Source organism: Cydia amplana, chromosome 7 (genome assembly GCF_948474715.1).
Source record: "Cydia amplana chromosome 7, ilCydAmpl1.1, whole genome shotgun sequence".
Classification (NCBI taxonomy): domain Eukaryota; kingdom Metazoa; phylum Arthropoda; class Insecta; order Lepidoptera; family Tortricidae; genus Cydia; species Cydia amplana.
In genome coordinates, this window is record NC_086075.1 from 11654661 (window position 1) to 11676371 (window position 21711).

A 21711-nucleotide genomic window follows, 5' to 3' on the forward strand; every position below is an offset into this window, starting at 1 on the left:
AAAATGGCATATATGAAGCCTATATTTTTATGTAAATTGGGACCAATTGTCAGACACTTATTTACATCACAAAACAATTTGGAACAATGTTAGTGAACGTGGTCTCGTCCAAATACTAATTATAAATGCTGGAAGTGGTCTCGGGCCTCAAAGTCGGAGGGACAGCTGAAGTGGACACATCGCGCCATATTAGTTCAGACAAGATGAATGTCGTCGGATACTTAATTACGCTTGCTAATCTCCAGGTAAATAAATATACAATGCATCATTAGTTTTAGAGTGCCTAAAGGTACCTACGTAAATGAAATAAATAATGTTATCGAATTGCGTAACGATTATGGTTTAATATTTGTAACTAGAGTTACTTTTGCTTATGAAAAGGTTTTAGTGACATCAACTTAAACTTTAAATTTAAAAGAAGACCTCGGAAAGTTGTTGTTTAAATCCTCTTGGTAATAGTGACACCCGAGCAAGCGAAAAATACCAAAATTGAAAAGTAAAATCTTGGACGAGCCACTAAATTTTTCTCACACATTTTATTGTAACATTATAAATCAAATCCAAATGAATGCTATTAAATACTTATTATTCAAATGCATCCCTTAAAATTCAACGCCGCCAGCCAGCATGCGGAAACAACTCATATATTGCATCATTTGCATCTAATTACTTTGCCACTCTTGTAGATAAAATGCAACACTCTTATCGGTTTTTGATGAATAACAAGAGCCCTTACGAGCTGGTGTGGTGAAAATAATGTTTTGCTTTTCAGAGTTTCCAAGACTCTGGCGGGCCTTTGAAGGACTTGTCCATACGAGTGAGCGATGTGCAGACACTTGCAAACGAGCTGAAGAGCCTCCCCGAGTTCACCCTCGAGGGCTTCAGGAAGACCAGCTACTTCCAGGTTGGCAACATCGGCAAGTACTTGTCTCAGAACCTGCGCAACTATATCTTCCACGGCAACGTGAATCCTAAAGATGAGGGCGTCATCCTGACTCTTGAATACTCCAACCGAACTCCAGCGCCACAAGGCTCCATCACTAACCAAGAAGACGGGACCTTGTCTTACTACGTACATAAAACTGAGGATCTTAGTAAGGATGAAAAGCAGAATCTCTACAGGTACTTGGACTCTATCAAACGATACAACCGCAACAAAAGAGCTGTCTCTGACATGGACCACATGGTGAATTGACACGTCACGTAGCGCTTGCATCTGTTTTGAAACAATAGTTACACTTCACACTTGTTTGTAATAAGACCTTATAGTATTTTATAAAGTAATTAATAAAAGTAGTATGCACAATTACAGTTTTCTTCACTTGGACCATAGGTTCAAAGTACGTAGCTTTCGGTACCTCCAAATAACCGCCTTATGATGATTAAATAATAGGTACCTACTATGAATCATTGATATACCAGAATATCACAAATCCTTTATAAATAACCGTATCCAAGTCGGTAGATATTTTTGTAAATAAATGGGATAACTAGTATTGTATAAACAACACGCTAACAACAAGCAAGCCTCACCCTCCTAATACTTGCGAGTAGTCGCTGTTCCATCTACGGCAACGAAAATACAGTCATTATTATATTATTGTACATATGTATAGTGCTTCTAATTAGCACGCAACGTACATGTACCTAAATAGGTAGGTGCCTGTGCCATACTAATAATCTTTTATCAGACTTTTTTTTTCTAAATTAGATACCTATGCTTATTACGTTTCAGCCATATTAGGGAAACATTTGCATACTTACCTGCTTTGCCAAGATCAATACATTCGTCTACTACTTACCTACAACATTTCATTTCATAATAAAAAACACCATTTTGTTGCGTCAAGGAAAAGCAACATTGTCATTGTGTTGTTTTGGTTTTAATAAGATGTCGAGGTTCTGACGGAGGTACGCACTACGCACATTATACAAATATTAGGTATAAGAATTTATGGCAAGTAAATACACGACCGAATACCCCGGGGAAATTTTGTTAGGCAGTAATAAATATAATAGAAGGAGCAATGAACACAACTATGTAGTTAACTAGTTACATCATTACTATTTAAAATATACTAAATCTCATTGTTCCCTTGCAAGCATAAAGTAGGTACCTAGTTAATATTTGTTAGATAACTTTTTGTAAAAATTGTAATATCTGAATGCTAATAAGACGTAAGACACGTGGAAATATCTTTAAAAGTAACTAGGTACTTATATACATTGTTGTATCAACGCCAGCTCTCATATTTCCGATACCATATGGCCACAGTTGATAAAGGGCCGCTAGATAGCCGCGTACGCTAGGCAATTACAAAACAAAAACAGAAGCGCGCCCTTTGTTTACTATGACGCATACTGCGTGAACCCATGCAATCTATAAACCGCGGAGTCGTTTACCTTCCGCGCGCCGAGACGGCCGCCATGTGCGCGGACGCGTGAGTGCACAGCCCGAGTCGACGCGCGCGCAGATAGGCCGACCCCGCGGCGGCGCGCGGACATGGTGCGCTGGCTGAGGGCGGCGCTCGTGCTGCTCGCTGGCCTCTGCGCCGGCGCCTGGCGCCCCCCGCCGCAACCATTGCTCCTCACCACCCTCCACCGCACGCGACGAGAAGCTCCCGACAACACGCGACACCTCCAGCTGCTCGGCTGGCATTTGGAGCTTCAGGAAAACACGGCCATACGAGCTCCCTACTACAACGAGTGTCAGTTTTACACGGGACGAGTGCTGTACGAGGAAAAGTCATCAGCGACAGTGACAGAATGCGGGGATCAGCTCTACGGGCTGCTACACGTAGATGGGGAGGAGTTTGTTCTGCAGCCCACAGCAGGAAAAGAAAACAGTGACGGTGCTCATGTGCTCAGGAGAAGAGATGTTTTACTCTCGGAGCAGCCGGCGGCGTATAACCTCACGGGCGACACTGTATCCGATCTTGAACTTGACCTATCTAATGAGGAGTCGGCGACGCCGATGCCGCAAGTGCGTCTGCGGCACAACCATGACCGTGACGTCCAGGAATATCGCAATGTGATAGTATCCAGACCCGTGACAGGTGTGTGCTATGTTTACCAAGTACCGTAGCAAATTCCGTGGCGGCATTTTTGATGATATATTTATCTTTACAGGCCCCCAGGAACTGTGGTTAGAAATGGCTATTGTGGCAGATCACACAATGATGAAGTTTCACGGTCAAGATGAAACACGAGTGAGGCACTATATTTTAGCGTTAATGAATATTGTAAGTACAATCGGTTTCGTGGAATTGAACGATGAGATAATTCGGTGTACGCCGGTATATTTAGTATATTATTATTTATTAGTATAACGTTTTAGGTAAGTGCTATCTTCAACGATCCATCGGTGAGCTCGAACATGACGCTTGTGATCAATCAGTTGTACTTGGAAAACGATCCTGTAGTGAAATACGGGAATGTTAAGAAGACGCTGGAAGCTGTAAACAAATGGAACTACAGACATTTGATGAAATTGCCACCAGGTGAGGCCAATAAATAAAAATAACTGACTTATATATAAATGAGAAAGTTTTTCAAGTTTAGTAACGCAAAAGCATCTGAACAGTATTAGTAAAATACAGACTATTTATAACAACGGATTATTATTTATGATACTTTTTATCCCAGAACAGTTTAACGAGTATAACGCGGACAAAGTCACGGGTACACGCATAACTGTTAGTATCTAGCCATAGACGACAATAAAAATTACGGCATCGAGACTCGACTTCTTGTTGTAGAAAAAAAAACTCTAAATCGTTTGTGATAAATTATGTCTAGAGAGGTAGATATGTACTTTCTAACCTCTTTTTCTCTCTCAAAGTCCTTCTATAAGCCGGCGAGTAGATAAGGATATTTCTTATTGTCTAGGTACTCATTAGGGGCAAAACGATGAATATAAAGAGAGAGAGAGAGAGAGAGAGAGAGAGCATATAAGATTTACCTACGTACGGATCCTACTCTACTCTCATTAAGTTGTCTTAGTTTGCTCTATTCCATAGACCATACACCTACTAGAATTGAACACAATTCAATTACTTATTCCAAATTTGTACGTCTCTAGGCCTCTCAGTACCTACCTAAGTCTCAATCAAAATGAAGTCATTACGATTTCGATCGAATTTCTAATTATTCAAAAAGCATACTCGACTCACTGTAATATTTATGAAATAAACAACTTTAAATAATATGTTACCTATGCATTATTTATATTAAATTTTCTGAATATGCCATTAGACCATCTCTCGCGATACACATCGGACTCAACTATAAGCCGCGAACAAAATCGCAATACAACGCTTGCCATGAAATATTTCATTAAAACAAAACTAAGTAAATCAAGTAATACGAAAGTTTGACGTCATCGTCTCGGTTGAATATGCAATAGGCTGGTATTTATGAAGTCTAGAATAACTTTATAATAACACAAAGAATTTGAGTTGAGCTGAGTAAATAAATTGTACCAGTGTAATGGAAGTCAAACCTTAGTTAAATGACATTAATAAAAAGCGGCCAAGTGCGAGTCGGACTTGCCCATGAAGGGTTCCGTAATTTAAGACGTATTAAAAAAAAACTACTTACTAGATCTCGTTCAAACCAATTTTCGGTGGAAGTTTGCATGGTAATGTACATCATATATTTTTATTAGTTTTATCATTCTCTTATTTTAGAAGTTACAGGGGGGGGGGCACAGTTTACCACTTTGGAAGTGTCTCTCGCGCAAACTATTCAGTTTAGAAAAAAATGATATTAGAAACCTCAATATCATTTTTGAATACCTATTCATAGATACCCCACACGTATGGGTTTGATGAAAAAAAAAATTGAGTTTCAGTTCTAAGTATGGGGAACCCCCAAAATTTATTGTTTTTTTTTCTATTTTTGTGTGAAAATAATCTTAATGCGGTTCACAGAATACATCTACTTAGTTTCAACAGTATAGTTCTTATAGTTTCGGAAAAAAGTGTCTGTGACATACGGACGGACAGACAGACAGACATGACGAATCCGTAAGGGTTTCGTTTTTTGCCATTTGGCTACGGAACCCTAAAAACGCTTCGGCGCTACAGCTGGCAGTAATAAGAACAAAATGTTATACGATAATGTTATATTTTGTTTTCTGTTAATTTTTCTCCAGCTAGTTGTTCTGATATAATTCATTACTTACTGATCGGAATATTTTTTTAAATCTTATGCGTTATTAATACCTATGTATTTTTTTAGGATTTCATTGTTGTGTATAATAATAATAAACATGGCCAATTGGTCATAGTAAATATTCCTGTGATTCAGGAATAAAAAATACTTGAGAAGAGAAATGAGAAACTTTTTAGCACAACTACTAGAAAGTCTATAAAATTTCTAAGTAACCGTCAGCGTGAGACTTTCAAACCAGAGGTCATGGGTTCAAATCCTGATTTGTATACATATACATACATTGTGTTAATGTGTTTCTCGGAAATTAATCTTATACCTTTAAACGACCAATTCTTGTTTGTTTATTTATTTACTTATATGTTTATTTATATATATATATTTGGGGGTCTCGGAAACGGCTCTAACGATTTCGAAGAAATTTGCATATGGGCGTTTTTGGTGCCGAAAAATCGATCTAGCTACGTGTTATCTATGGAAAATTGCGCATTTTTGAGTTTTTCTACGTTTCCCGAGCAAAGCTCGTCGCTCGGTCTTCCAGATATTGTGATAAACTTAACTTACCTACTTAACTAGCTTTTCGATGAATAAAATTCTCGGGTGAAAACTGTATTAATCTCAACATTGCCGAAGTTCTCAGGTTTTTTAAGGTAGGCTTAAAAGCCTACCTTAAAAAACCTGAAGGCTAAAGCCTAAAGGCTAGTCCATCGGCTAGGAGGTGAATTCTTATACCCACTCGCCCTCAGGGTTGGCGAAAAGGCGCCTAGGCATTAAAATTGCATAAACCTATATACTTAAGTAAGCTTACTCGAGAAATTGGGACGGATGCCACCATGACCCGGGTGACCTAGGGGTCAGCCGTCAATGCTAAAGAGTTCAAAGACGCGGGTTCGAAGCGACACTAGTCTCGGGTGCTGGAGACCTTAGACAGGTTTTCTTTCGCGAATGATATTTACGTGTACTTTCGTTTAAACTTTATTTAGTACTGTAGATGTGTTTTTACACAAATTTGGAGGATTTAAATCGAATTAAAATATTTTTCTGGTCTCAGCGCACATTCTTCCGCTTCCTCCGCCTCGAATCCACTATTTTCATGTTCGATGTAGGTTCTTTACGATATACCGCGCTGTACAGCGGCTACGTAGGTACGTTTGTTATCGTAATTGCCGCAGAAATGTTTGGTATTATTTTGTCTATGCACCAGTACCGAATACTCGCATGTTTACAGACCGTGCGGGTTGGGATGCAGCGGCTTGGCTGACCCGTGCGCCACTTGGCGGGCCGTCGGGCTTCGCCCCCGTCTCTGGGGTCTGCTCGCGCGAGCGCTCCGCCGCCATCATCCGCGACGAGGGGCTCACGAGCGCCTTCGTCATCGCGCACGAGTTGGCTCATCTGTAAGTACCTCGTAGAGTCTGTTCGGAAAGAGAAGAGTCGTGGAATGTATGGAGCCCATGCGATACATTCCACGACTCTTCTCTTTCCGCACATACTCTAATATCGGTGCCCTAACATAAGTATCCACTTTATATATATAGCTAAGGAGTTTGGGGCACTTACTATACGTTTCACTAGCTCGTTTAGAGACCATATTTAGGGCTTGGTTGATACTCACACTATTTGGCAGGCCGTCGGGTTTTGCTCCCGTCTCCATGGACAGTTCGCGCGTGTCGTCCGCCTCCATCATTGGCAACGAGGGGTCTAGTGCATCGCGCACTAGCTATGTAGCTCATCTGTAAGTGCCTCGTACGTTTCACTCGGTGATTCACAAACTGACTAGGGCTGTTACTGGGTCGCATCTCACTCTCGTCTCCAAGCGTCAAGCTATGCGCTGCAGTCTTCCGCTGTAGGAGAGGTTCGAAAGTGCCTTCGTCTTCTCATAGAGCTGTATAATGTGTAGGTACCGATATAGTAAAACGAAAACCTTCTTGACATCTAAGGAAAAGATTTATGTATATCAGACATATTTTAGCAGATGGTGCTTCGTCAGTTAATCACATTGGAAATATATCTTAATCCGCAACCTTAATTAAGATTATTATTTTAAAATGTAGGTCAATGTCATAATTGATAGATGACTGCACACTGTAAGCAATGACATCATTATTTACTTATTCTTGCTCTATTAATTAACCATGTAGTCTAGACACCAACTAAATTGAAATATTTGGAAAGATAACCTGTACCTATACAATATAAGTAGGTATAAATAGTAATGAACACTACATGCCGCTAGCCGTTTGTAGCTTCAGGTAGGTATTTATATAATAATAATAGTAGTGGCTCTTTGAGCTGTAGCACTCGCGAGTCCTAAAGACTCCCATAATGAATTCCCCGATGAATTGAAAATTTTCGAAAAATGGAATCGCTAATAAAACCTATATAGCTAATTCTAAAATGGGACCACAAAATTGTGAAATCGACAGGAGAATCTGTTGAGAAATACCTGTAGATGTAGAAGAGACAATGGAGACCTTTGATTCGCTCGAATCAACATCTTAAACGAGAATAATGACATAAAATTATGAAATTACAACTTAAAAAATTATGATCACCGACTTTTGTCACACTGCTGCTGCCCAAATTGTTTAAATATATTATTATTATTCGAGTTAAGAGCCTCTTGTTATTTTTGATCATGCCTTCTGAACCACCCGGTATATTAAGGAACGTCTACAACTCTACATACTCTACATAATTTTTCATTAATTAGTAATAATTATATGAAAAATTCACTGAATTTTCGAGGTAAGAAAGGAGGAGGTTATACCTATCCATAATCTTTGGATAACAATAAATTACTATCTGTCTGAATAGGCCTCCAGTTAAAAAACCGCCCCCTTTAAATGGGCCCCCATCGTCCCTTTTAGGATGGGCCGCTGAATGCGACATCAGTGGCCAATTTCCTCTGAAACTTTCTCGATATAAATTCAATTACAAAAGTTTTTAGTCCTAAGTCCTATTAAGAAGGCTTCATTGCTTTTTATTTCCATTTTTAATGTCATGCAACGTAACTTCAGGCATAGTTAGAGGTTTTGAATCAGAAGGGATGTGAAAAATTGTAATGAATGTAAGAATAGCAATGATTAATACATTATCACACAGTAGAGCCTATTATATAACACTTAAAACTCTATTATTATTATTTTTATTATAAATTCTCTCAAGGCTCTGTTTTCCAGAAAACGGGCCAACGATCAGCATCCTATTAAGAATTTACTAGGAACCTACTCTTTGAGTAATATGATTATGAGCAACATTCATTTTTTAAGCATCTATTCTTGATTTGATATTGTTGTAATCGTCGGCTAAAGATGCTATCCTCTTACCTCCTTTAAGGTTTGCAACTTTAGGTATTGTCGGCAAAACTCCTATCTCCTCCGATTACAGTTAAGAGGTTTGCGACGTGAGCTTAAGTTCACCTTTCAGTGCATCTAAGTCACCTTAATGTATTGTTTGAGTCGAGCGTGATGTATAGAGAGTAATATATTATCAATATCAAATCAAGGATTGATTTTAATAATCTAAATCCAGTCTATGACACCACTACCTCTCATATTCCAAAGCAGCACGTGTGCTCTAAAATGAGACCACTACACGCCTTTGTAGGTGTATGTGACGCTCGAAATAACATTATAAGCTACATTATACTAAATTCGGATACCTACTAGCTATCTTGCATTGGCATTTTATAAGAGGCGACTTGCATTATTAAAATTTAGCATTCTCAAATGTGAGCATTCTCGCGAACAGAATAAGAATGTACTTACTGACGTTCGTCTAACAATTGGCCAAATCTGCTTATAAACGGCGAATGCTCGATGTTCTGTTACAAGTGAATGCTCGAATGTATCAGCACCTTTATTTTATATTAAGTTACTTAGTTTAGGTAAGGTGTAAAATATGTTAGAGCCAGTTACAAAGTTTACTTACAAGATCTTATATTTTATGTTTACCTACTTTTCTAAACCATGTTTGTATATTTTATAGTATTTAAGTACTATTTAAGCGTGTTAGTGTTGTTTTAATTTTAGATATTATTTTATCGGCGCGGAGCGGATAGCTCCGCTCGTGTGGATTTTGGTAACCTCCTTCCGTCCTGTCATAGTTCTCTTCCAAATCATACAGTAGCCTCTATTTAGTCTTGTTTATTCCTAGGGCTCAAGCTTAGCAAAAATGTCCAATACATTTATTTGCATGACTGAAAATTTTATAATCACTTACGACTTACCTAAACCAGGAAATTAGAAGGGAATAAATGATAGGTACCTAATACGACGGAAGATAAGGATATCGCAAGGGTTTAAACGTTTTACCTTAATTACTCTGAAAATACACTTCGATTAAAATCTTGCTCGTGACGTCGCTCGGCTTTTATCACTAGCTATTTTATACCTTAGTTATACTGCCGTGGTATTAAAGAACATGAAACCCTCCATATCCTTTTATTGATAATGATACATACATGAACTTAAACGAAAATAAAAATAAAAGTTTTTTTTAATCGAGCCTTTTAACCTAGTAAGGTTTTGGCTGGAGTCTGCCTTGGAAAATACATTGTATTCATGTCGGCGAGTACAATTTCGCGCTTGTCACGAACTTACTCGTTTCATAAACATGTTGTTTCAACATCTCATGTAAACAGTTTAGTGACGTAGCAAAAGTTTAAAACAACGGCCTCGAAACAATAACAAAACGTTTCTTGGCAAATATTAGAGGAAGTGTAATTGCAGTGCAGGCCCTTTGTATGCTTAGTCGGGTAATATGTGAATTTAATTAGAATTCATTGTTTGGTTTCCATTAAGCTTTAAATGCGTCCCAGGGTCGTCTGTCGACGTCGGATGTTGCTGGCCCTTTATTGTCATCGCTCGCCGAGTATTTCCAGTCTAATTGTGATCTCGGGCATTGCTATTAAATGCCCGATTAAGCATTCATATAATTATGAGTATTCGTAAATTTTGGAATTGGCCATATTAAAAAGATAATGTACCAGTCACCTTTTGGTAAAAGAAAACATCCTAAGTAAAAATCCGTATTACGCCTGATGTTGATGATGATATCCCTTTCCCTTCTGGGTTAGAAACTTGAAAGGTCTTATGGTCAGTCATTTTCCTAAGAAAAAAGAGAGCCTGTAATGATTTTTAGATTAGGTTTCCAACCGCTTCTACCGGACTTTGGGCTTTATGCATTTGATTTCGTATTTCTTATCGATTTGCGCTAACAAAAGTTGAAGAATAGATTGCAACCAGAAAAGCGCTAAGATGAGGAGGAACATTGTGATATTCCGCGACAAAGTAAAATTGTTTTGGATCTCAACGTCCTCCTTTTACTGGTTCATCTAAGTAAACTGAGGAAACGTCAGTGCTGTTTAAGCAGTGACAATACGGTGCCAAGCCTTTGTGTGACCGCGGGCATGACCACAATTCCGGGCCCGTTGGTTCCGTCTGCTCCTGTCCTTGATCACGCTTAACGACCGTCTCTTGGCTTTGCACTATGTAGGTACCTATAGGTTATAGCTTAAGCTGTCCCTGGCTGAATGTAGGGTTAGAGACGGCGTAGCTTTATCGCGTATCTTTATCTTTACTTGAAAATAGTAATGTAGAACTACCCTTATGAACCAATTTTGCATGTATAACTGGCCTATTAAAATTTATAGTTTATAATGGTTCATTACTTTGTGGATAGTTTTGCACAGTGCAGTTTTTCCTCAGTAACCCGTTGACCACGAACGCTGTAAAGGGTTCGAAACGTCGGGATGTAGTATAAATTCAATATACGCGATATAATCTGTATTAATAGTTTTATTTCATGAGTAACTATCGCGGTAACCGAAGACAACATGGGCGTACCCAGAATTTGTTAAAATTTGTTAAGGGGTGGGGCAGATGTAAATAAACTTATAAATCTTGGTCCAATTTTTTAAAATTCTTAACTTCGGGTCAGACAACAGGGTTGGGCAACTGCCCCACCTTGCCCCACCGTGCGTACGCCCATGGAAGACAATATCATTATTTATTTATTTATATTGGTATAAAAGTGGAATCAAATAGTACACAAAATCGTCACATGGTTGCATCAGTTGACGTTTACCTAAAAAACCGGCCAAGTGCGAGTCGGACTCGCGCACGGAGGGTTCCGCACCAACAAGAAAAAATAGAGCAAAACAAGCAAAAAAACGGTCACCCATCCAAGTACTGACCCCGCCCGACGTTGCTTAACTTCGGTCAAAAATCACGTTTGTTGTATGGGAGCCCCACTTAAATCTTTATTTTATTCTGTTTTTAGTATTTGTTGTTATAGTGAAAATTTCAAGTGTCGAGCTATCACGTATCAGCTAGCCTGGTGACAGACGGACGGACGGACGGACAGCGGAGTCTTAGTAATAGGGTCCCGTTTTTACCCTTTGGGTACGGAACCCTAAAAAAACTACACATACGTAAGTGAAGCTACGTGCATAGTTAACCCGAAGGAATTCCCGGTCACTGATTTAGAGTCTGTTCATCGATGTGAGCCAACAAAGAACCCTTTGCACTCTAATTAGCACTTGGCCAGTCCAGTCAGTAAACGGCGACGATCAGGCTCTGCACTCTCATAGCTCACAAAGAGCGGGCAAGTCGTATTAATTAAAGAACCAGTGAAACGTGAACTCAAGATCATTTAGCTGTTCCTGCACAGATTTACCCGTCAGAATAATGAATGTTTGGGGACAAACAGGCAGTGGATTTGCCATACGTTGTCGCTATTTTGAACAACTATGCTTAATTGGAGTGGATATATTTTACTGGGTCGCCCTATATAGTCGCCTGAAACGAGTGGTATGACACTCAGTTTAGTATAATTTAGTATAATTGGAAACAGCATTGGGCTAGCGTGGGGACTATAGCCCAAGCCCTCTCGCGCATGAGAGGAGGCCTGTGCCCAGCAGTGGGACGTATATAGGCTCACATTATTATTATTATAAAGTACCTACTTATTACCTAAAGTTGGTCATTGTGACAAATGTTTAATAATTTTGTAATATTATTACCAAAATACATAACAACAGTTAAGAAGTAGAACATATTATGCTTTCAATCTACACAAAGCCTTAAGTTTTTTAGCACCCGGATTACAAAGTAAAATGTGGGTAATATGTGATTAATAAATATCAGTAGGTAGTTGAATACTTCGAACAACATCACACTACTGTGTTAAAACTTCTAGTAAGTACCTACTTAATGATCATTAAACATACTTTAACTTGTTTAGTGACACCATGTCGTACAAAAGTGTGAAATAAATAACTTAAAATTCTTTAAAACTCCATGCTTCATGACTAATAAAAATATTAATGAAGATGACAAGAGCCAGGAATTTAAAGGTGAAAAATAACGTAACCTACAATCATGTTTACTTAGCTAGATAAATTTATATTTTCTGTATCTATCTAGTTTTTCTGTATGTAGAGACAATCTCTTTTAAGGCATGTTTACTGCTTAACTGGAACTTACATGTTTACTTCTTCTGGTTAACTGGAAGACAACCCTTAAAGGGATAAGTTTGCCTTTGTACTGCCTATCCTGTGCCATAAATTTGTGTTTTGTACAATAAAGAGTTTATACATACAGTATACCTACATACATCTATTATCTATTACATATAATAAAGCTGAAGAGGGTCGAAAGTCTGTACATGGAAGATATTCGAAAAAAAGTTGGTTGGGGATACTTAGAATCGATAACAGAACACGTTCCAACAGTTTTTAGAATTTTTGTCTGTTTGTCTGTTTATCTGTTTATCTGTTTGTCTGTTTATTTGACCGCGCATCACGTGAAAACGGCTGAATGGATTTTGATGCAAACTTTACTAATCTGTCAAGAAACTCCCTGGCCCTATTTTAGGCTAGAAAAATTCAACCCCTAAAAGGGGGGGTGGCCACTACACTCAATTAAGTTATGTTTGCACCTGAATCTTATGGCGCTAACTTAAGAAAGTGGTGCACACTTTTTTTTTGTGAATGTACTTTGTAAAAAAAACAACATTTTTCTTAGTCAATGTCAAACGTCTTTGCAAATACATATTAAATCACATTTATAGACGGGTCTATCGCGGGTTTATTGACAATAATTAACATTATGTGAAGTGGGTGGTTTGAAAATATGATGTCTACCCCAAACTTTTTCATACACTTTTCGTCGGGTAGTTGCACAAATCTCTGTTTTGACATTTTGTTGGGACATCAGTTAGCCGCGACCATGACCAGTGAAACCTGTGTCGAAACGTCGGTAAATAAAGGTAATAAAATAAATTTCGAGATAGGCCCGTCTATAAATGTGAGTTAATATGTGTTCGAAACGCGAAAGTTTTTAAATAGGTATTAAGTAATTGTAAATGTCAAACAATTTGGGACTTGCATTTTAAACGCGTTACCATACCTATCCGAAAAAAACGAATTTTTCGCGAAATTCTCGCAACGTATTGAGGTTACAAGGTAGCACGGTCTCAGGAATCTGAGGAAGAATCGGAGACGTTCACGCAGTGCGAAGAACGGTTGACCGCTCAGCGGATTCGCACGACAGACGCGCTCGACGCTAAGTACTGCGGTGCATCAGCGGGTACTGGAGAGCCCAGCACACACATTAACCTACATTAATACTATTGTTCTGTGTTTAAGCACTGACAGCCTGGACGCTTCGGGCCTTCCTCCCTACGCGGAGCTCGGCCTTCGGCCTTCGCACTTAGACAGTTATACTATTGTTCTGTGATTAAGCACTGACATCCAGGACGCTTCGGGCCTTCGGCCCTATGCGGAGCTCGGCCTTCGGGTTTCGCATTAGATATCCACACCAAAATTCAACCATTGCGGCGGTGTCCCTGACATAGCCTCTCTCAATTTTTTCTATCAAAAAAATTCGCGCTCGCTACGCTCGCGTTTTTAACTTTTAAGGTTAAGCCTACTTTGATAAAGGTGGCATTCTGGGCACCCTACCGAGCGACTACTACTACGACGGACACTTCGGGCCTTCGGCTCTAAGCGGAGCTCGGCCTTCGGCTTTCGCATTTAGACACTGATACCATTGTTCTGTGATTAAGCACTGACATCCTGGACGCTTCGGGCCTTCGGCCCTACATGGAGCTCGGCCTTCGGCTTTCGCATTAGATATCCACACCAAAATTTCACGTAAACCACTGCGACTATGTCCCTGACATAGCCTCTCTAATTTTTTTTCTATCAAAAAAAATTCGCGCTCGCTACGCTCGCGTTTTTAATACAATTTTAAAGGTTAAGCCTAATCTGATAAAGATGGCATTCTGGGCACCCTACCGAGCGACTACTACTACGACTTAAGCACTGACATCCTGGACGCTTCGGGCCTTTGGCCCTACGCGGAGCTCGGCCTTCGGCTTTCGCATTAGATATCCACACCAAAATTTCACGTAAACCACTGCGGCTATGTCCCTGACATAGCCTCTCTAATTTTTTTTCTATCAAAAAAAATTCGCGCTCGCTACGCTCGCGTTTTTAATACGATTTTAAAGGTTAAGCCTAATTTGATAAAGGTGGCATTCTGGGCACTCTATCGAGCGACTACTACTACGACTTAAACACCTTTGGCCCTACGCGGAGCTCGGCCTTCGGCCTTCGCATTTAGACACTGATACTATTGTTCTGTGCTTAAGTACTGACAGCCTGGACGCTTCGGGCCTTCGGCCCTACATGGAGCTCGGCCTTCGGCTTTCGCATTAGATATCCACACCAACGTTTCACGTAAACCATTGCGGCTGTGTCCCTGACAACATTACTCCCATCTCTCAATTTTTTTTCTATCAAAAAATATTCGCGCTCGCTGCGCTCGCGTTTTTAATACGATTTTAAGGGTTAAGCCCTACTTTAATATAGATGGCATTCTGGGCACCCTACCAAGCGACTACGACTTAGGCCAATTTATAATTACATTTTTTTACACTGTTAAAAGTAATCCCCGGTACATACATATATGTAGATATTTAGTTGTGCATACATAAACATAACTGTAAATAAAGTGTAAATACTCGGCCTCAAGTTTTTGATATTTATAATATTCTCCTTTCCTGTAATCTTACTTCTAACTAATATAATATATTAGACCTAAATTCGAAAGTTTGTTAGGAAGTATGGATTTCTATGTGTATAAATCTTAATTTTTCATGCTCAGAATGATTTGACTGGAGGACAGAATTGGATGATATTTGCTATGGACATGTTTTGGATAGGTACACTCAAGAACGTAAAAATACAAAAGTAGTACTGTATTGTCCGTTATACACCTTTTTTTTTTTTTTTTTAAGAGGGGAAATGCTTTAAGCATACCACCCGGCGCGGGGACGGGCCGGGATGGTTATGTGGGACTCCCTGTTGTGAGCTAATGAGACCCCAGGTTTACCCACTAAAACCCCTCTGTTGCCGCCTCGCTGCTATAAGGCGAGGTCCCAGGAACGCCGAAGTACTCTTCCGCAACCTCGCCAGCGGCCGTCCGGACTCGGACCCGACTCTTGGGGAAATCACCCCTTCACCTCATTGGGCGCGTTGGCTACACATCGCGCCCGCCCACGCAGGGGTCCGTTATACACCTACTATAACTCTGTGTCGTTTAAATCACGTCTAATATTGGAATAAGGGCGAAAAAAACTATTGGTTTTGGAGTGTAGTTTTGTTTAGTGGTAAGTACCTACCTAATTGTAAAATATTTTATCTGGACTTCAGTCCGCTAATCGTATCCATCTATTCTGTCAACTTTACTTCAAGATCCGCCTCCAGGGGAGAGAAAGAGAAATTAGGGATGAATTAGCTTACTGACACAGACCGAATTCCACGCGGGCGGAGCCGCGGGCACAGCTAGTAATACAATAATCTCGGATAAATTACGCTAATCGCTAATATAAATGCCACTACTTACCAGGTAATTTATGTAGCCATATTGGCTACCTATAAAATAAATATCAGCCTGGTAACTGGTTCTTTACTACCGTTTAATTTAATAAGAACTATGTGTTTCCGACATGTATGTTAATTCCAGTTTATGTTCGATATAAAACATTCGTATCGTACTAGAAAATATGAGTAGGAGTAAGATAGTGCAGATGTACCTAGAAGTGTATAAGCTTTTCCTAGACATGTAAATAAATGAGGCTCGGGAATTATGCAATTATTATTTTTGTATTTTATTTGTTATTTTGCAAACTAAAATTACAATCACGTAATGACAACGTCTCATAATTAAGACCTGTACAACGTAGAAACGTAGTAACGTACCACAAAGTGGAGCGTGAAGTGAGAGAAAAGCAAAAACTAAATAAAATATACAGGTAGCTAAAATTGGTCTTAGTAACCTCAGAACCTATTTTGGGGACAAAGCAGTTCTGTGCATTTAAAAGTTTTAACTGCTGGGATTTAACATCCTACTTCTTGCAAACAGAAAAGCAAGCAGCTCCGTCGGCAATAGCATCCTGTTCGTCCAGTTAGCTTATTTCTCTAAAGAAGCGTTCACTAAATGAAAATAAACATTTGAACAGTCTTAACAGGTAGAAAAAGCTACTCTAAGAAAACTATTCCTATTATAAAAATATTCAATAGGTCGTTAGTACCTTTTTAGAGAGGCAAAGAGAACCTCTTCGGAAAAAGGAATAAGTATTCAGGTCTGTTGCTCAATGGATAGTTACCGCATCTCTTTGGTCTATTTCTGTACGATTCGTTCGGGCCGATTGATCTCGATATGCAAGGTTACGCGTATGGATCTACGTTTACAATTCATTAATATTTTATGTAAATAAACTTTTAATACCTATATTAATTGTATTATGCCATGGTTTTAACCCATAGTTTGATACGTAATAGGGAAGTTAGTAAGTTAAACCCTCCTTTGCGCTAAATAGTCGTATTAAGGATACGAAAAAAGGGTTAACAATGAATGTGTAGTATTTTGGACATTGAAGAATTTTCTTTTAAGATGGAATACCAAAAACACATATTTTATAAAAGTATATTATAGTTTTGACCTGCCTGTAATATATTTACACCTAAGAATAGTTAGAGGCAAACTGTATGAACTTTATTTACTATTATTATACCCACTATAAAACATGATGGAGACTTACTTGAACGCTGTAACTAAGCCAAGTTTATTGAGCTGCATCTTATTTATTAGCGCGGCGTTCTAACTACCCGATGAACTTCTGTCGACCTGCCGCGAACATGGAAAATCGAAATTTTGCTATCTTTTTGTCTGCTCTTGCATATTCTTCAGCAATAGAGCGGCAAACAGACGAACGATGAACGCAATAGTCGCGGTAGACCCTTTACAGAGCAAAGCCCACGAGTACTTTGTTAAAGTCAGTGACACCATCATCTTGAGTTCGCTAGTAGTTATACGAAATCGGGGATCAAATGTATACTGGTCTTTTGGGCGATTTGCAGAAGCTCGGCAAGCTTTGGGAATACTAGCCCGCGGCATTAGTGAATACAAAGACGAGTAAATATAAAGACTCGATTTCTTCGAAGCTTTCAGACGGTTGGTATTAAGAACTAACTATTACGGTTGTTAAGGTTAGGCTGATTTCTATTTATTCAGAAGGTTATCAAGTAAAAATTAAATACACTAGAAAGATATTCAAAGTATTCAAACCAAGTCACCTTTTACTAGAAAATCACCGCGCAACTGACTCGCCAATTATCTGAGTTAAGTCGAACTTGCATGGTTGTAGCCACTGAATGACTTTACTTCACTGAATGTTAAGCTAAGATCTAAATTTCTATTCAAAATAATACGGGTCTGAGATCTCACTAAGTAGCGCGTGTAAATGCAATTCACAACAGTCTTTATCTTTGCTCATCTCAATTGAAGCTTAGGGGTAAGTTGTGCGACGCATCTGTTTCACATCTGGGTTTAAAATAAGAAGTGGACGTGTTGCCGTCTTATGCAGAGATGCATATGAGTGCGTATCAATGATACTTAATAATTTAAAATTGAAATGAAATTTGATAAAAGGGTCACGAGTCACGACATACCTATATTGTTTCTAATTTATCTCTCTCAATGCAAAAAAGGAGCGAAAATAACTCAGGCTTCACAAGGAATATTTACGCGCGGAAACAGCTGTAGCCAACTAGTCAGCAACCTAGTGCGAGCATATGTAATTCATAATTCAACACCTTATTTTCTACCCCAATGTTAGCAATGTTGCTTCGCTGCGATAATTGTAACTTCTTCTTTGTGATCCGGTTCTCAGCCCTATTTAAGATTCCATTTCACGAGGAAATCGTTTATGCTTCCAAACTAGCTCACAAGATGGCAGAACCTATTATGCACAAGAAAACGTATTACAAGAAATCTACCGTTCTTGTAATACGTGTAATACGTAAATCTACGGCAGCACTTGCTTTGGCGTGAAGTGTACATGTTTATGTTTCCGATTTAGGCCACAAGATCGCAGACTCTCCAACGCGCACGGTCCCTATTCACACGCAAACTTTATGTCCACCTATGTTAGCCACACTCAATTATTTTATTTATTATCATAAGTGAATTGTTAAACTATATAATGCAGTCACGAATATAAAAAAGCCCAAAGTTTTTTTCCTTGTACGCCTAACTTTGTAAAACATTACAACATTAACATTTTTAACTGACTTGTGTATACGTTAATACTTAAGCACAATATTGGAGGTATGGAGGAATGAAAAAAGTCAGACAATTAAATACGAGTAGGTACTTGGCTTGGAGTGAGTGTTATGTTAGTATCTGGAATTACAAACATGGAACATGTTCATAATTAAACCTCTCATCTCCGAGCCAATCCTAGCTAAATTGCAAATATGATAACTTCGCTGTGAGCCGGTTACTAAGCATGTCAACCCTAATAACAATTCCATGTAATGAGAAGATCTTAGTTCATTAAATTACCCCATTACGACGCCTGAGCTTGATATAAGAATATGAGAAAATATTCTGACGATTTTGGGATTTGAGGGCTACAGACAGAGAGTTGAGGAATTGTGCTATCTATGAATAGATGTAAAAGGCACTAGAGGTAACAATTCTTAATATAATTGAGATGTTAAAAGAAGGATTTAGTGGATATATCTAAATAACAAAATGTATTTAAGAAAAAGAAATAAAGAGAAAAGATATCTAAAAAATATCTAACGTCGGGGACGTGACGCGTAAATATATAGCAGCTACTTTAGTAACGTGCAAAAATCTGTATTATATACCGTTGAATTTAAAGCTACGTTATAAAATGTTAACATGCCTAATATCGGCTTCTTAATAGCTTTATCAGAAGTGTTAAAAGTAGCGTTACGTGTCTGACACTTTTCTGCAAAGCCCCAAATTATGCCTCAAAACCAAATGTTGTCTAAAAATCAATACAAACACACATCTACATGACTAAATTGTTTATAAATCAACATGTACAACCTCTAGATACAGGGGCTAGATGCAAACGAAGTAAGTTTAATATTCAGTCAACTAAAGATAAGCAATCCCAGATATAAGTTCAGTAGTTAGTAACTCATGTTACTTTGCGAGCTTCAACTCCAACTATAGATTCCCACGTGTGCAGGCAGAGTGATCCTATATGGTTGCTCACGCGCGCGTACATGAAAGTGCACTTGACAATGAGTCTATCAAATTCTAACAAAAATACCGTCTCATACCTACATTTCTAACGTTCTATCGAAATACCTCTGTAATCTAATAATCTCGAAATACCGCCAACATCGAAAAATCGAAAATTGTTATCTGCGTATTCGAGCAATAGAAACGCACATAATAAAATATATCCTATTGTACTGGTGAAGATAAGTTATTATGTTATTAAGAAAGTTGCAAAAAAAATACTACTCTAGTTACTACTAGGAACTCTATGAAGTAGGGACTCGAACATTTATACAAAAGAAAGTTTCTATTAACAAGTTTAAAAAAAGTTCCGAAATAATGTCTAGAATCAAAGTACCTAAGCTAAGTCCTAAACTTGAGTGCTAATCTAGAATATTGGATCACTAGGGTAGGGATGGATTGGAACACTAGGGCAGTTGAGTTATCGAATGAAGCAATATATACAATGTGACTTCGAAATCCGACTTAACAAACAACGACTGGTACTTTATACTGGTTCTTCGATAAAATCGACCTCGCCCGTGTTCGGTAAGCAAGTAAAATGGCATCTTTGTGTTCAATACCGCGTTCAACTCGATATTTAAAAATAACATTACTTCCACACATGCCCGGACCTTTCGAGGTTCACATGGCGTGTCCGCAAATGTATTTATTTCCGTTGCGTTGCGGTCACCTGTCACTTTAGGCGAGGGATCCAATCCAACCTAAGGTAATACGCACATGTCCGTTTTTTTCGGGCTCAATGTACCCTGTTTTTATGTCCTTTTCAGGGATTCTGACAAAAATATTCGACATTACTAGTCGTGTCTCGATTGAAAGTGATAATTTGTCTGATGAGTTCCGGGGTCGGCCTGCGGGCGAAGCACGGTTCCATTTTTATCGCCTATCACTATGCGCGTCCCTTTCACACTTACATACTTGTTAGAACGTGATATGCATGGTGACAAGCGATAAAAACGCGACCGTGCTACGCCGCCTGGATTTCACGTGGATCTCAAATCAGTGTGTGTGTGCAAATACATAAGCCGTGGCATGGGCGATAGATATTTTTTAGTTCACCGCTTCTGTTTGAATATTTAGTAGACACAGAAGATTTGAATGAATCACTTTTTACCCCATCATTTTTTACTTACGAGTACAAGGAGTTTATACTCTGGATTTGGACCTACATATTTACCCATAGTTACAGGAAATCCAGCAAGATCCCTATAACCAACGAAGGCATCTACTTGAGAAGTATTTATGCTCTACAATCTAAATACTCTACTTTTTGATTCAACATTTCTAAGATTATCGTATGATAATGATGATATTAGTATTACAGTATTATCTTTCGTAAGTATAATTTTCACAGGAGCTAATACTTAGGTGTAGTCACCGTTTAAATATTTAAGTAAGCATCAACATTTAGGGTATAGAGACATGACATATACGCTTGTCGCTTATCTTCATTACCTAGCTGACAGTAGTGTCTGCAGCCACACAGATTATCTCTGCGATACTTACATGTCTCTTAGTCGAGTGTACTTGCCCTAGTTACAATGCAACGTTGTTACTCCTACAGCGTATATACGGCAGTCGAGCTCCGCGAGCTATCGCCTTAAGTGGACCAGTGTAAGTGGGCCCTCGAGATGCTTATTACACTTTTTTCTACTCGTCGACTGCAATGCTTGGAATTAAATGAATTAAGACTTCGTATACCAAAGTGAAATCGCATACTTTTTTCACTATGGGACCCCAACTCAACTATAATATTCATTTCGATACAGTTTAGTCAACCCAAGTATAATTATTCATTTCGATACAGTTTAGTCATCTATAATATTCATTTCGATACAGTTTAGTCAACTATAATGAAATTGACCAATCGAAAGCGCGGAGCAAGTACCAGGGCCTCATGAGTTAC

At 38.8% G+C, this 21711-nt stretch overlaps 2 protein-coding genes across 2 annotated transcripts in view; both read left to right on the forward strand.

Moving 5' to 3' along the window:
- The first annotated feature begins 104 nt into the window (after window positions 1-104).
- On the forward strand, window positions 105-1231 carry LOC134649473 (uncharacterized). Its single transcript, XM_063504228.1, has 2 exons — window positions 105-245; window positions 773-1231. Exons 1-2 carry the CDS (start codon window positions 126-128, stop codon window positions 1193-1195), a joined length of 543 nt encoding a protein of 180 aa, XP_063360298.1. The 5' UTR covers window positions 105-125; the 3' UTR covers window positions 1196-1231.
- Window positions 1232-2373: 1142 nt separating this feature from the next.
- LOC134649530 (A disintegrin and metalloproteinase with thrombospondin motifs 1-like) overlaps window positions 2374-21711 on the forward strand; it is a 75091-nt gene continuing 55753 nt past the window's right edge. Inside the window, exons 1-4 of the mRNA XM_063504295.1 lie at window positions 2374-3056; window positions 3130-3242; window positions 3338-3500; window positions 6401-6566. Of these exons, the coding sequence (XP_063360365.1) occupies window positions 2504-3056; window positions 3130-3242; window positions 3338-3500; window positions 6401-6566 (995 nt within the window). The 5' untranslated portion in view covers window positions 2374-2503. The remainder of the gene's footprint in view (window positions 3057-3129; window positions 3243-3337; window positions 3501-6400; window positions 6567-21711) is intronic.